General features: G+C 35.0%; 1 protein-coding gene across 1 annotated transcript; it reads left to right on the forward strand.

Annotated features, from left to right (window-relative positions):
• The first annotated feature begins 1,627 nt into the window (after window positions 1–1,627).
• On the forward strand, window positions 1,628–3,241 carry LOC117912404 (benzoate carboxyl methyltransferase-like). Its single transcript, XM_034826973.1, is given in 5 exon segments — window positions 1,628–1,702; window positions 1,841–2,248; window positions 2,395–2,436; window positions 2,438–2,653; window positions 2,734–3,241. Coding segments are annotated over 5 exon segments (1,083 nt in total). The 3' UTR covers window positions 3,076–3,241.
• The last annotated feature ends 9,501 nt before the right edge of the window (window positions 3,242–12,742 follow it).

The raw sequence follows: 12,742 nt of genomic DNA on the forward strand, positions 1-12,742 counted from the left end.
ATATTTTTAGCGACTGAATTCTTAGATCTGTGGTAGGGGACCCTAACCCTAAAACTTAATTTAATATGTTTTTTTTTCTTGAAAAAAAATTGTAAATATTGTCACTATGAGTTAAGTAGGAATTATGGGTGTTGTATGAATTGTTTTTAGATTATTTGGAATTTGTTTGGAATTTTTGTAATTGTGGGAAATTGATTTTGATTGATAATTAATTGTTTTGAATTATGAAAAAATTATTAGATAGGTTGAAAAATTCCAAAATTAGGATTAAATTTCAAATATAGTGATTTGTGAAATTTTGGGCATTAGTTAGAAAATTTTCGGAATTTTTATGATGAAAAGTTAGTTAATTTTGGATATTAAAAATTATTAGAAGGGTTGAAAATTTCCGAAATTAGGGTTTAATTTCAAAAATAGTGATTTGTGAATTTTTGGGCATTAGTTAGAAAATTTTTGGAATTTTTATGATAGAAAGTTAGTTAATTTCGAATATTAGAAATTATTATAATGGTTGAAAAATTTCGTAAGTGTGGCAAAATTTCAAGATTTTTGATATGCAAATTTTTTTATATTTATTTGGGATATTATCGGAAATTTTAATGTGTGAAATTATTTTATTGGATTATTGGGGAATGTTGAAATTGTTGAATTATTGAGGAACCTTGGAATTTTGGCATTCATTTGCATCATGGTTATATGAAAAAAAAAATTATGAAAATTGTGAAAAGTGTATGAAATGGAAAAAAAAAATGAAATATTGATGAAAAGTGAAAGCCCGTGTGAGGCAAATTAAGAAGGAAGAGAGATCCCTAGGGTGAAAGACCTAAAAGTTACCCTAGGAAGACTTCGAATGGGGAGTGTATTTGGGTGCGGACGCGTATCCTTCAGTGAAAGCCCGAGAACAATAGTGCATTGTATGACTGTGTGTCACATGTTCATGTGCATTCATGTAATTGTTGAATATTGTGAAATTGTGTATAAAATTATATATTAAACTATGTGGTTTAATTGATATTGTTGAATTGCTCTTGTGGTGTTGAAATGTTCTTTTCGTATTCTTTGAAACTTAGTAATCCCCTTAACCCCTTGGGTGTTAGATGCCCTACTAAGCAATGTGGAAATGCTCACCCCTTCCTTGTTACACCTTTTTAGATGCAGATATCTCTCTTGAGGATCCACAGGTGGGGCAGGGAGGACTTCAGGATGCTCCTGGAGTGGCCTAGTGGAGCGTGACATTTTCTGTTATTGTGTTTTTTTTATTTTATTTTGGGATTTGTTTTAGTAATTATGACTCATGGATTTGTTATGAAGCTTTATTTTGATTAAGTTGTTAATTGTGAACTTTTATTTTGGACTATAATGAATATTTATTTAATCTTATTGTTTTGAGTAGTTTTGGGATATTATGGTTTATGAGAATTCTAGTGGGATGTATGAAAAATAAAAAAAATAAAAAATCCAGAGTGTTTTGGTTGACTGCCAATGTGGAATAGGAGAAACCTTTAGGGTCAAACCTTTGACCTGGGGTCACGGGTCAAATTTTGGGTCGTCCGGAATTTGGGTCGTGACACTTATATAAATAGGAGAGCAAAGAACATGACATTGCCAAAATACAGTTGGTACGACCATGGTAGCCATAAACTTTCTTCACATGAATGCAGGAAATGGAGAAATTAGCTATGCTAATAACTCACTCGCCCAAGTCCCTCTCTAGTTTTCTGTCATAAACACATACACACAAACACACATGTTGCTTTAAATCCTTAATTAGATTTCTTTTTTTTTTTTTTTTTTTTTTTTTTGCTGCTTTCACTTACGTATCTAATTTATTTTTATGCAGAAAAAAATTATATTGAAGGCAAGGGCATTTCTTGAGGAGGCCATCAGAGATAGGTTCGTCTCAGCAGGCTTTCCCAGCTGTGTTAAACTAGCAGAATTGGGTTGCTCTTCAGGAACAAACGCCCTTTTGGCCATCTCCGAAATTATTGACACCATTCATGAAATGTCACAAAGGATTAATTGTGAGTCTCCTGAGTTCCAAGTGTTCCTCAATGATCTTCCAGAAACTGACTTTAACAACATTTTCAAATCGTTGCCTGCTTTCTATGAGGGGCTGATGAAAGAAAAGGGAGGCAAACTGGGGAATTGCTTTGTGACAGGAATGCCAGGTTCTTTCTACGGGAGGATCTTTCCCACAAGGAGCCTAGATTTTGTCCATTCTTCTGCAAGTGTTCATTGGTTGTCTCAGGTTAATTTTCATCTTGAAATTTATACACAACCAGTACTTCTTTCAGAATTAACAATTGTGTCAGTCCACATATAGTAAAGGAAAAAAACACCATACGGTAAGATACATGTCCAAATAGGCTAACCATGCATGTAAATGAATGACAGGTTCCTGCTGGACTAAAAAATAACAAAGGACACATATATATATATGGCAAACACATGTCGTCCCGATGTTCTTAAAGCCTACACGAAACAGTTTCAGAGGGACTTCACAATGTTTCTAGGGTTGCGGTCTGAGGAAATTAAACCTGGAGGGCGTATGGTTATTACTATAACAGGAAGGAGCATTGAAGATCCCTCTAGCAAAGATTGTTGTGACCTTTGGGAGCTGTTAGCAAAATCACTCCTCGACATGTTGGCTGATGTTAGTTTATTCCTTCTTCATAACCCAGCTATTGCATTGTGCTCAAAACTTCAATCATCATGTTACTTATTTTGTTTTAGGGACTTGTTGAGGAGGCGGATGTGGACTCGTTCAACCTTCCTATGTACAATCCCTTTGAGGGTGAAGTGAAGGCTTTAATTGAAGAGGAGGGGTCTTTCAATCTTGATAAGCTAGAAACTTTCGAAGCCAGTTGGGACCCCTACGATGACAGTGACAAGACTAGGAGCGGACAAAATGTAGCAAATTGTATAAGGAGTGCTACAGAGCCCATGTTGGCTACTCATTTTGAAGATGCCATAATCCCTGATCTATTTGCAAGGTATGCAAACCGCGTCGCTGAGCATCTCTCAATGGAAAAGGGGCATCACTTCCTCGTAGTGTTTTCTTTGACAAAGAAGTAAATGCTGCAATAATATTCTAGAGTGGAGCAGTTGGTGTTTGGACCAGCTATTTAATAAGGATACACGTACGCACTACGTACTGTAAGGAATAAAATAAGTTTGTGAAAATAACTCTGTTTCACCCTCTTATATTTTAATGTCATATTTAGATTACTTGTGTTGATTATCCGTACTCGCATATGCTATATTTAAGTAACACCCTCTTATATCTACCAATAAATATGATATTAAAATAAATTTTTAGCAAATAAATTAATTTTAGTTATTTTATTTTTAATTTGATTTCATTGATACTAAAAATATAAAATTATCATGATAATTCTTTTTTTTAATAAATCATTTTTATATTTTTTATATGGTAGGTAAATATAAGAAAAAATATAAAGTTGTAAATAAAACTCAAAATAATTCATATTCATAATATTTTGAAAAAAGCAATTGAAAATCTATCAGATTTATTCTAAAATACAACTTATATTGAAAACAAGTTGTAGAAGAATTATTTTCAAAAGTAAATTCCAAATTGAGTCCTTGCTTTCCGATATTCAGTATTTAAAATTAAAAAAAAAACGAAAATTTTCTTTTATTTAACGTTGTTTGAACATCTTTGCATGAATTAGTTTTCAATATATGATTTTTGTCCTTCGCGAATATAAGATCTCAGCCCTTTGATTTGAATGGAGTTATACTCCCAGAAACGTATGCAATCATCGGCCAAAACGAATCCGCGTCGTGTCGTGCACCTCAAGAAAATAATTAATAAAAATAAACTGCAAACCCAAGGGGAAAAAAAATCTCTATATATATATTTCCTTTACAAAATAAAATACATTTTGCATTTTTTTTAAATAATAAAAAATTAATTTTATTTTTCAATTATTTTTATTTACCAATTTAGATTTTAAACTTAAATTTAAAGTTGTCAATGGGTTTTGACCATTCTAAATAAATTCAAAATCATAATTATCAACTATGATTTTATGATTGGGATATTCAAGTGGATAAAATGCACTAATTTGAAAATAAAATTAGTAAGGAGAAGTTGTTGTCTAGAAAAGGATACTTGGAGTTTGGGCTAGATAATAGAGATGGAAGTAAGGTTGGGGGAAGGCTGGGACATGTAGCATAATGATAATAATCTGCTTTGGCAACATCCTAAAAATCATTCACCCTTTCATTTTTATTATTGAAAAAAAACAGAGCAAAACAGAGTGGTATTTGGAAATTTGTTGTATATCCAATCTGTCAACTTAAGGGAAGAAGATACATATATACAAAACATTGGTTAGCCTATTCTAGGAATCTATGTGCAAATGGATCAGTTACAATCAATAAAAAATAATCTCCTATATACAATCAAATCTTATCATAAAATTATGGGATTCTTGATTCTTTTCCCATAATACTCCCCCTCAAGTTGGAGCGTGTATGTCAAGAACGTCAATCTTGTTGAGAAGGGAATGAAAAATTGATGAATTGAGTGGCTTAGTGAACAAATTAGCAAGCTGGCAAGCAGATGGAACATGAGCAGTTACTTTGGCACTTAGCTGAATTCGTTCTCGAACAACATGGCAATCGATTTCTATATGCTTGGTACGTTCATGGTAAACTGGATTAGCAACAATATGAAGTGTTGTTTTACTATCACGAAATAGTTTGGTTGGCTGTGAATGTTCTACCTACAAGTCATCCAACAAATACTTGAGCCATGTAAGTTCACACGTAATGGAAGCCATTGCTTGATATTCTGATTCAGTTGATGACCTTGATACTATTGTCTATTTCTTGGTTTTCCATGAAATAAAAGCTCTTCCAAGAAAAATGCAATATCCAGTAACAGATTGTCTTGTGATCGAACACCGAGCCCAATCTGCATCACAAAATCCCCTTAGTAGCAAATTTCCTTTGGCAAGAAAATATAATCCTTGTCCAGGTGCACCTTTAAGATACTGTAGAAGATGATGAACATCATCCAAATGAGGCTTTCTTGGTTTTTGCATAAACTGGCTTAAAATGTGAACTGAATAACTTATCTCTGGCCTTGTAATGGTAAGATAAATGAGTTGTTCGACCAATCTTTTGTAAGAGGATGGATTCTTCAATAAATCTCCTACTATGGGTAGGAGTTTATTATTTTCTTCCATAGGTGTCGACAATGGTTTGGCCCTAAGCAAACCTGCTTCATCTAATATATCAAGAGTATATTTTCATTGGGATATCGAAATACCATCAATAGAATGAGCAACTTCAATACCAAGGAAATATCGTAATTGACCGAGGTCCTTGATACGAAATTTGGTGTGGAGAGACTCCTTAAGAGTTGCAATTACATTCTCATCAATGTCGATGATGATCATGTTGTCTACATAGATGAGCACAGTTGTGAAAGAATTACCATAGATCTTTGTGAAAAGTGAATAATCAACCCTTGATTGATGGAAACCATCATGTTGAATGGTGGCAGGAAATTTTTGAAACCAGCTACGGGAGGCTTGTTTAAGTCCATATAATGACTTGTTGAGTCGACATACCATAGGTGTCTCCCCCTGTCGACGAAAACTGGGAGACGGTTGCATATAGACTTCTTCAAGCAAATCACCATGGAGAAAGGCATTTTGAACATCCATTTGGTGAAGTGACCAACGTCGGACAACAACTACAACAAGTAAACATCGAATTGTAGTTAACCTAGCCATAGGAGAAAATGTCTCCTTATAGTCAATCCCTTCGCGTTAAGTGAAACCTTTCTCCACCAACCTAGCTTTGTATCTCTCAACTGTGCCATCAGATTTATATTTGATCTTATACACCCATTTGCACCCAATTGAATGATAACCGGAAGGGAGAGGTGTGAGTGTCCAAGTGTGATTTTTTTCAAGAGCATGGAGTTCTGCAGCCATAGCTTCCTGCCATTTTGGATCCAATACTGCATGTTCATAAGTTGTAAGTTCCACAAGAGTGGTGATGGCACAAACAAAATTATGATATTTTGGTGAGAGTTGTGCATAGGAAATATACCGAGTTAAAGGTTGACGCATACCTGACAAGGAAGAAAATTGGTTGGAAGCAACCTTGGCTATGTGGTAGAGATGAAAATTTCGGAGTTGGACATTTGGTTGCTTGATACGGTTAGAACAATGAGTAGCATGAGGTGGATGTGATACAATGGTGTCAAGATCAAGTATAAGTTCATTGGAGGTAGACTCAGGGAATGAAAGTAAGGGTGGTGGAGACAAAGAGTGATCATCGGCTTAGGGTTTGGTTGTCTCTGTGGTTATGGGTTCATATGAGGTTTGTGGTAAAGGAAGAACAACCACATCATGTTACTCTTCTTATGAATTATTGTGGAACGAAAATATATGTTCATGAAAGACAACATCTTGGGAAGAAAAGAATTTATTATTTTCAAGATCATAAACCTGATAACCGTTTTGACCAAAAGAATACCCAACAAATATGCAACAATGAGCTCTTTGATCAAATTTATGTGTGGATAAGAGATTGGTGACATAACAAAGACATCCAAAAGTTCGTAGATGATTATATGAAGGTAGCTTGTTATAGAGAATTTGGTATGACAATTTGTGAGAAAGAAATGGTGTAGGTAAGCGATTGATTAATTAGCAAACCGTTTTAACACTTTCCCCCCAAAATGTGAACGACAAGTTTGCTTGAAAACGAAGAGCTCTTCCCACATTTAAAATATGACAATGTTTCCTCTCAACCACCCCATTTTGTTGGGGGGTGTAAGCACATGAATGATGGTAATTGATCCCCTTAGTATCCAAATACTGTTTCATAGAGGAAATTTTAGTTCCATTATCGGTTTGAAGAGTTTTAATGCAACAATTAAATTATGTTTCCACATAAGAAATGAATGATTGCAATATCCATTGTGTTTCAGATTTAAAACTCATGAGATGTATCCAAATATATCGAGTATGATCATCAACAATTGTTAGGAAATAACGAACCCCAAAATGAGAATTTATTCAATGTGGTCTCCAAATATCACAATGTATCAAATCAAAAGGTGCGTGAGAAGAAATTAAACTAGATGGAAAGGACAAACGAGTTTGTTTGGCTAAAGAGCAAATTTCACAAACATGCTTGGAATCAAAATAAATTTCAGGATTAATTTTAACAAGAACTTGAAGAGGACCGGATGATGGGTGCCCAAGACGTTGATGCCAAAGATCCGAATGTTTGTGAATGACATAAGCCAAGGTTGGATTTTGGTCTTGTGCGAGGTAGTAGAGGCCATTATGTTGCTTGCCCAGACCAATCGTCTTCCTCGTAGTAGCGTCTTACACAACACAAAAATCGAAAAAGAACATCACTATACATTATAATGCCTGCGTTAGTTTACTAACTAATAGTAAATTCACTTGAAATTGTAGAACTTTTAGTACATAGGGAAATGGACTGTGGAATTAATTTGAAGTGCATAGTTTAATCACTCAAGTGGTTGGATTCCTCTTTCAACTAGCCCCTTGAGAATATATATGGATGCAAATAATTCTAAACAAGCAATTGTATCTGAGGCAGCCAGTGAACGCTACAAGAACAGTGAACAAAATCTAGGCTCCTGCTCTGAAAAATCCTACTGTAGAAAGAACCTGGCACTCCCGTTATGAAGCAATTCCCCAATGTGCCGTCCTCCTCTTTTGTCAGCTTCTCATAGAAATCCGGCAGCAAACTGAAAATGTTGTTGAAGTCATTTCCCGGAAGATCATTCAGAAACACTTGGAACTTGGGCGACTTTCAATTCATTCCTCTCGACATCCCATGGATGGTGTGTATAATTTCAGAAATGGCTGAAAGAACGTTGGGTCCTGAAGCGCAACCCAAGTCTGCTAGTTTAACACAACTGGGAATACCTGAGCTGAAAGCATCTTTGATGGAATCCTCAAGAAATGGTCTCACTTCCAATATTATTCTTTTATGAGACATGAGGATTATCAAACGAATTAGATAGATATGATACAATAAGGGGGAAAAAAGAGAGCATTTAGAGATATAATTGAGAGGGAGACCTAAAGGAGTGAATTATTGGCATAGCTGCTATTGCCATTTTCTCCATTCATGGGAAGCATTTTGACAAATACTATAGCTTCACGTGTTGGCAATAACATATTCTCTGGCTGTCCTATTTATAGAAACCTATCTAACCCGATATATTTTCAATATTTTCATTATTATATTTTCATGAATATCTTCAAATTGATAAATGGTAGTTTTTTTCATTCATTTATTTCATTCGTTTATGTACAGAGTATATATAAAGGGTAATCACTATTCTAAGAATGTGAAAGAATGATACAAGGAAAAAATGATATAAGAAAAGAGCAACTAATATCCTAATATCTCAACTTTCCTAATATCTTAACATCCCTAATATCTCAACTTTCCTAATATCTTAACATTCCTAATATCTCAACTTTCTTAATATCTAAACATTCCTAATATCTCAACACTGAATGATATAAGGAAAACATTCCTAATATCTCAACACTCCTCCTCAAGTTGGTGCATAGATGTCACACATGCCCAACTTGTCTAAAAATTTTGAGAACACTTGACTTAAGACAGCTTTGGTGAGGATATCGGTTAATTGATCTTTTGACCGAATCTTCGGCAATTCCGCAATCTTGTCATCCAACTTTTCCTTAATGAAAAATCTATCCACCTCGACATGCTTTGTACGATCATGTTGTACTGGATTATGAGCAATGTCACATGCGGCTTTATTGTCACAAAACAATCGAATTGGTTGCCTAGATAGGTAACCTAAATCTTGTAAGAGGAGTTTTAGCCATAATGCCTCACAAAGTCCTAGAGTCATACCTCTAAATTCCGTTTCTGCACTTAAACGAGCGACGACATTCTGCTTCTTACTTTTCTATGTCACAAAATTACCACCTACAAAGGTAAAGTAACCAGATGTAGATCGCCTATCATCCACTGCACCGACCCAATCAGCATTAGTATATACTTCTATACTCTGATGATCAACATTTTTAGCGAACAAAATTCCCTTCCTAGGAGTATTCTTCAAATACCTCAAAATACGCATGACTGCATTCATATGTTGCTCTCCAAGATTATGCATGTATTGACTCACTACACTCAATGCATAAGTAAGATCTGGTCTTGTATGAGCTAAGTACATTAATCTCCCCACAAGTCTCTGGTATCTTCCCTTATCGGTTGATACTTGATTAGGCTCAATACACAATTTCAGACCTTCTTCTATTGGTGTATTAACAGGTTGACATCCCGACATTCTAGTCTCCTGTAAAAGATCTAAGACATACTTTCTTTAGACAAAAAAATTCCTTTACTTGATCAAGAAACTTCAATCCCAAGAAAGTATTTCAGAGGACCTAGATCTTTCATTTCAAATTCTCTAGATAGATAATTCTGCAGAGCTTTTCTTTCTTCAGGATCATTTCCTGTAACTACCATGTCATCCACATATACGATGAGTGTCGTAATCTTACCATGTTGTTTTTTCAGGAACAAAGCGTGATCTGAGTTACTTTGATAATAGCCAAAAGCTCTCATTGACTTTGTGAACCTTCCAAACCATGCTCTCGGGGATTGCTTCAACCCATACAATGATTTCTTCAATTTGCACACCTTCTAACATTGCTTTTCTAACACTATGCATCTTGGTGGAAGATCCATATATACTTTTTTCAGATAACTCGCCATGCAGAAAGGCATTTTTGACATCAAACTGTTGTAATGACCAATCCAGGTTTGCAGCTAAAGACAGTAATACTCGAATTGTGTTGATCTTAGCTATAGGTGCAAATATCTTTGTGTAGTCAATTCCATAAGTTTGAGTGTACCCTTTTGCTACCAGTCTTGCTTTAAATCGTTCAATACTACCATATGCCTTGTACTTCACAGTATAGATCCAACGACACCCAACTGGCTTCTTTCATGGTGGACATTCTACAAGGTCCCATGTTTCATTCTTCTGCAATGATTTCATCTCTTCATTCATGGCTGCTTTCCATCTTGGATCAGCTAAGGCTTCCTGCACACTGTTAGGAATAGCTACGGTAGATAATTGATTTACAAATGACTTATTTGATTCAGACAAACGATGGTTAGACACATAGTTGCTCATGGGATGTTTGACTTTGGTAGACAATTCAAGTTCATATATGGGTTTAGGAATATCTCTATTATGACGGTGTGGTAACCGTTTCATGAATGGATCAGGTTCCAAATTAAGAACACTCTCAGCAGACGACGATTGGTTTGGTATTTCAATGAAGGCATCTTCGGACCCAAATTGTTCAGATGATTCAATTGTACTGTCTCTTTCCTCTTCTATCACTTCTTCAGCTTTTGGGTGGTCATTACTACTTGGTTCTAGAGTTGTACCACTCATATCCAATTCACCAGCTTCCTGGTTCACTAGTTCAGATTGTCTAGATTCATCATCCTTAGAGATATGATAATCATAATTGAGAGTCTGAATTTCCTTATGGTACTCCCCCTGAAGTTCAGACTTAGATGAAAAATACATCGAATCTTCATGAAACACCACATCCATTGTAATAAACATTTGTCGAGTTAGAGGATGGTAACATCGATATCCCTTTTTGTGCAATGGATATCCAACAAACACACATTGCAATGCATGGGAAGTTAACTTGGTGCGTTGGTGTTTGTGTAGATGCACAAATGCCACGCAACCAAAAACTCGAGGAGGTAGATTTGTGACAGTTGGGGCAACTATGACATTAGTAAGAGCTTGGAAAGGTGTTTGGAAGTCAATTGAGCTGGAAGGTACCCGATTGATCAAGTATGCGGCAGATGTGATTGCTTTTCCCCAATAAGATATCGGTATTTTTGCTGCTATCAAGGAAACACGAACAACCTCTAACAAGTGCCGATTTTTCCATTCAATGACTCCATTTTGTTGGGGTGTATTGGAACAAGTAGTCTAATGAATGATGCCATGTCATTCCAAATACTTTTGAAAATCAGAACTCTGATATTCTCCACCATTATCACTATACAGAACCCGAACCTTTGCATTGTACTGAGTTTCAATCATTTTATAAAATTTTTGAAACAACAAGTTCACTTCACCTTTGGTCTTCATCAAGCATAATCAAGTCATTCTAGTACAATCATCAATAAAAGTAACAAACCAATGCGAGCCACTCAAAGTTGGGACTTTGGATGGGCCCCAAACATTAGAATGTATAACCATAAAAGGAAGCGAACTTTTATTCAAAATTAATGGAAACGAAGCATGATGGCTTTTAGCCAATTCACAAATATCACAACGGAAACTAGAAATATCACTATTTGCAAACAAACTAGGAAACATTTTTTTTTTTAAATAACCAAAGGAAGCATGTCCCAGACATCGATGCCACAACCAAATTTTAGTCTTTTTCTTCTTTCCCTCAAATCCATTTGCCATCAAGGCTTGTTGCAACTTATTTGAATCCTTTGACTGCAAGTCCAAGTAATAGAGTTTTCCCCGCTTAATACTACAACCAATCATCTGTCTTGTTTGGATGTCCTTAATAACACAAAATTCAGGCCAAAAAATGACAATACAAGATAAAACTGCAGTGATTTGAGAAACTGACAAAAGATTGTAATCTAAAGATGGAACAACTAAAACAGAATCCAAATTCAAAGTATTAGTAAGAGTTAAGGATCCTTCCCCAATGACTGGGGTTGTGTTACCATTGGCTGTGGAAATAATTTTTTGTGAGGAATGTCTAAGGGGTGAAACCTGTCTAGAATCAAAAGTCATATGATCTGTAGCACCAGAATCAATTATCCATGCACTATTAATAACAGGTGTAGAAGTATTTAAAAACTTACCACCATAATTTATAGCGGCTACCAATGCAGAAGCTTTCTCAGCAACATTAGTCTCTGTTTTTATTTCTGCAACAATTGCAATCGAGGTTTTATTGGAATCCTTCTTCTGTTGATCACGATTATTATCATTAATAACAAAGTGGTGATAGCCTAAACATGATCTAAAGGTCCATGGTTCAAACCCTCGGTTCCTCATTGTTTTCCTAGTCATACCAAGAGTCGTTGCTTTGAAATTGTGGGATATCCAGACTGATGGGATAAGTCTTATTGCAGTGAGTGCATTTGAAGGTTGACTTATCAATATTAGGGCTTGTCTTAGGATGGTTGATCACTGTCGGACTACCATAGCGACAAAATATCCAGGATTTCAGTTCCATGGCTTTGATACCATCTTCAAATTGATAAATGGTAGTTTTTTCATTCATTTATTTCATTCGTTCATGTACAGAGTATATATAGAGGGTAATCACTATTCTAAGAATGGGAAAGAATGATATAAGGAAAGAACAACTAATATCCTAATATCTTAACTTTCCTAATATCTAAACATTCCTAATATCTCAACAGAATAATGTAAGAAAAGACTGAACCAAAGGTGTTAAAGATTTCTTTACTTAAAGAACAATACTTGTCCTTTGGCCTTAGTTTGTTAAACCAATAAATAAGGATGAAATATATATATATATATATATATATATATATATATATATATATATATATAAATCACCTAATGTCTAAGTTTAGAGTTATCACACTTAATTTGCTTTTGCATGTAAAAATCATTATTGTTATCCAAATA

Source organism: Vitis riparia, chromosome 4, assembly GCF_004353265.1.
Source record: "Vitis riparia cultivar Riparia Gloire de Montpellier isolate 1030 chromosome 4, EGFV_Vit.rip_1.0, whole genome shotgun sequence".
In the NCBI taxonomy this organism is placed as follows: Eukaryota; Viridiplantae; Streptophyta; class Magnoliopsida; order Vitales; family Vitaceae; genus Vitis; species Vitis riparia.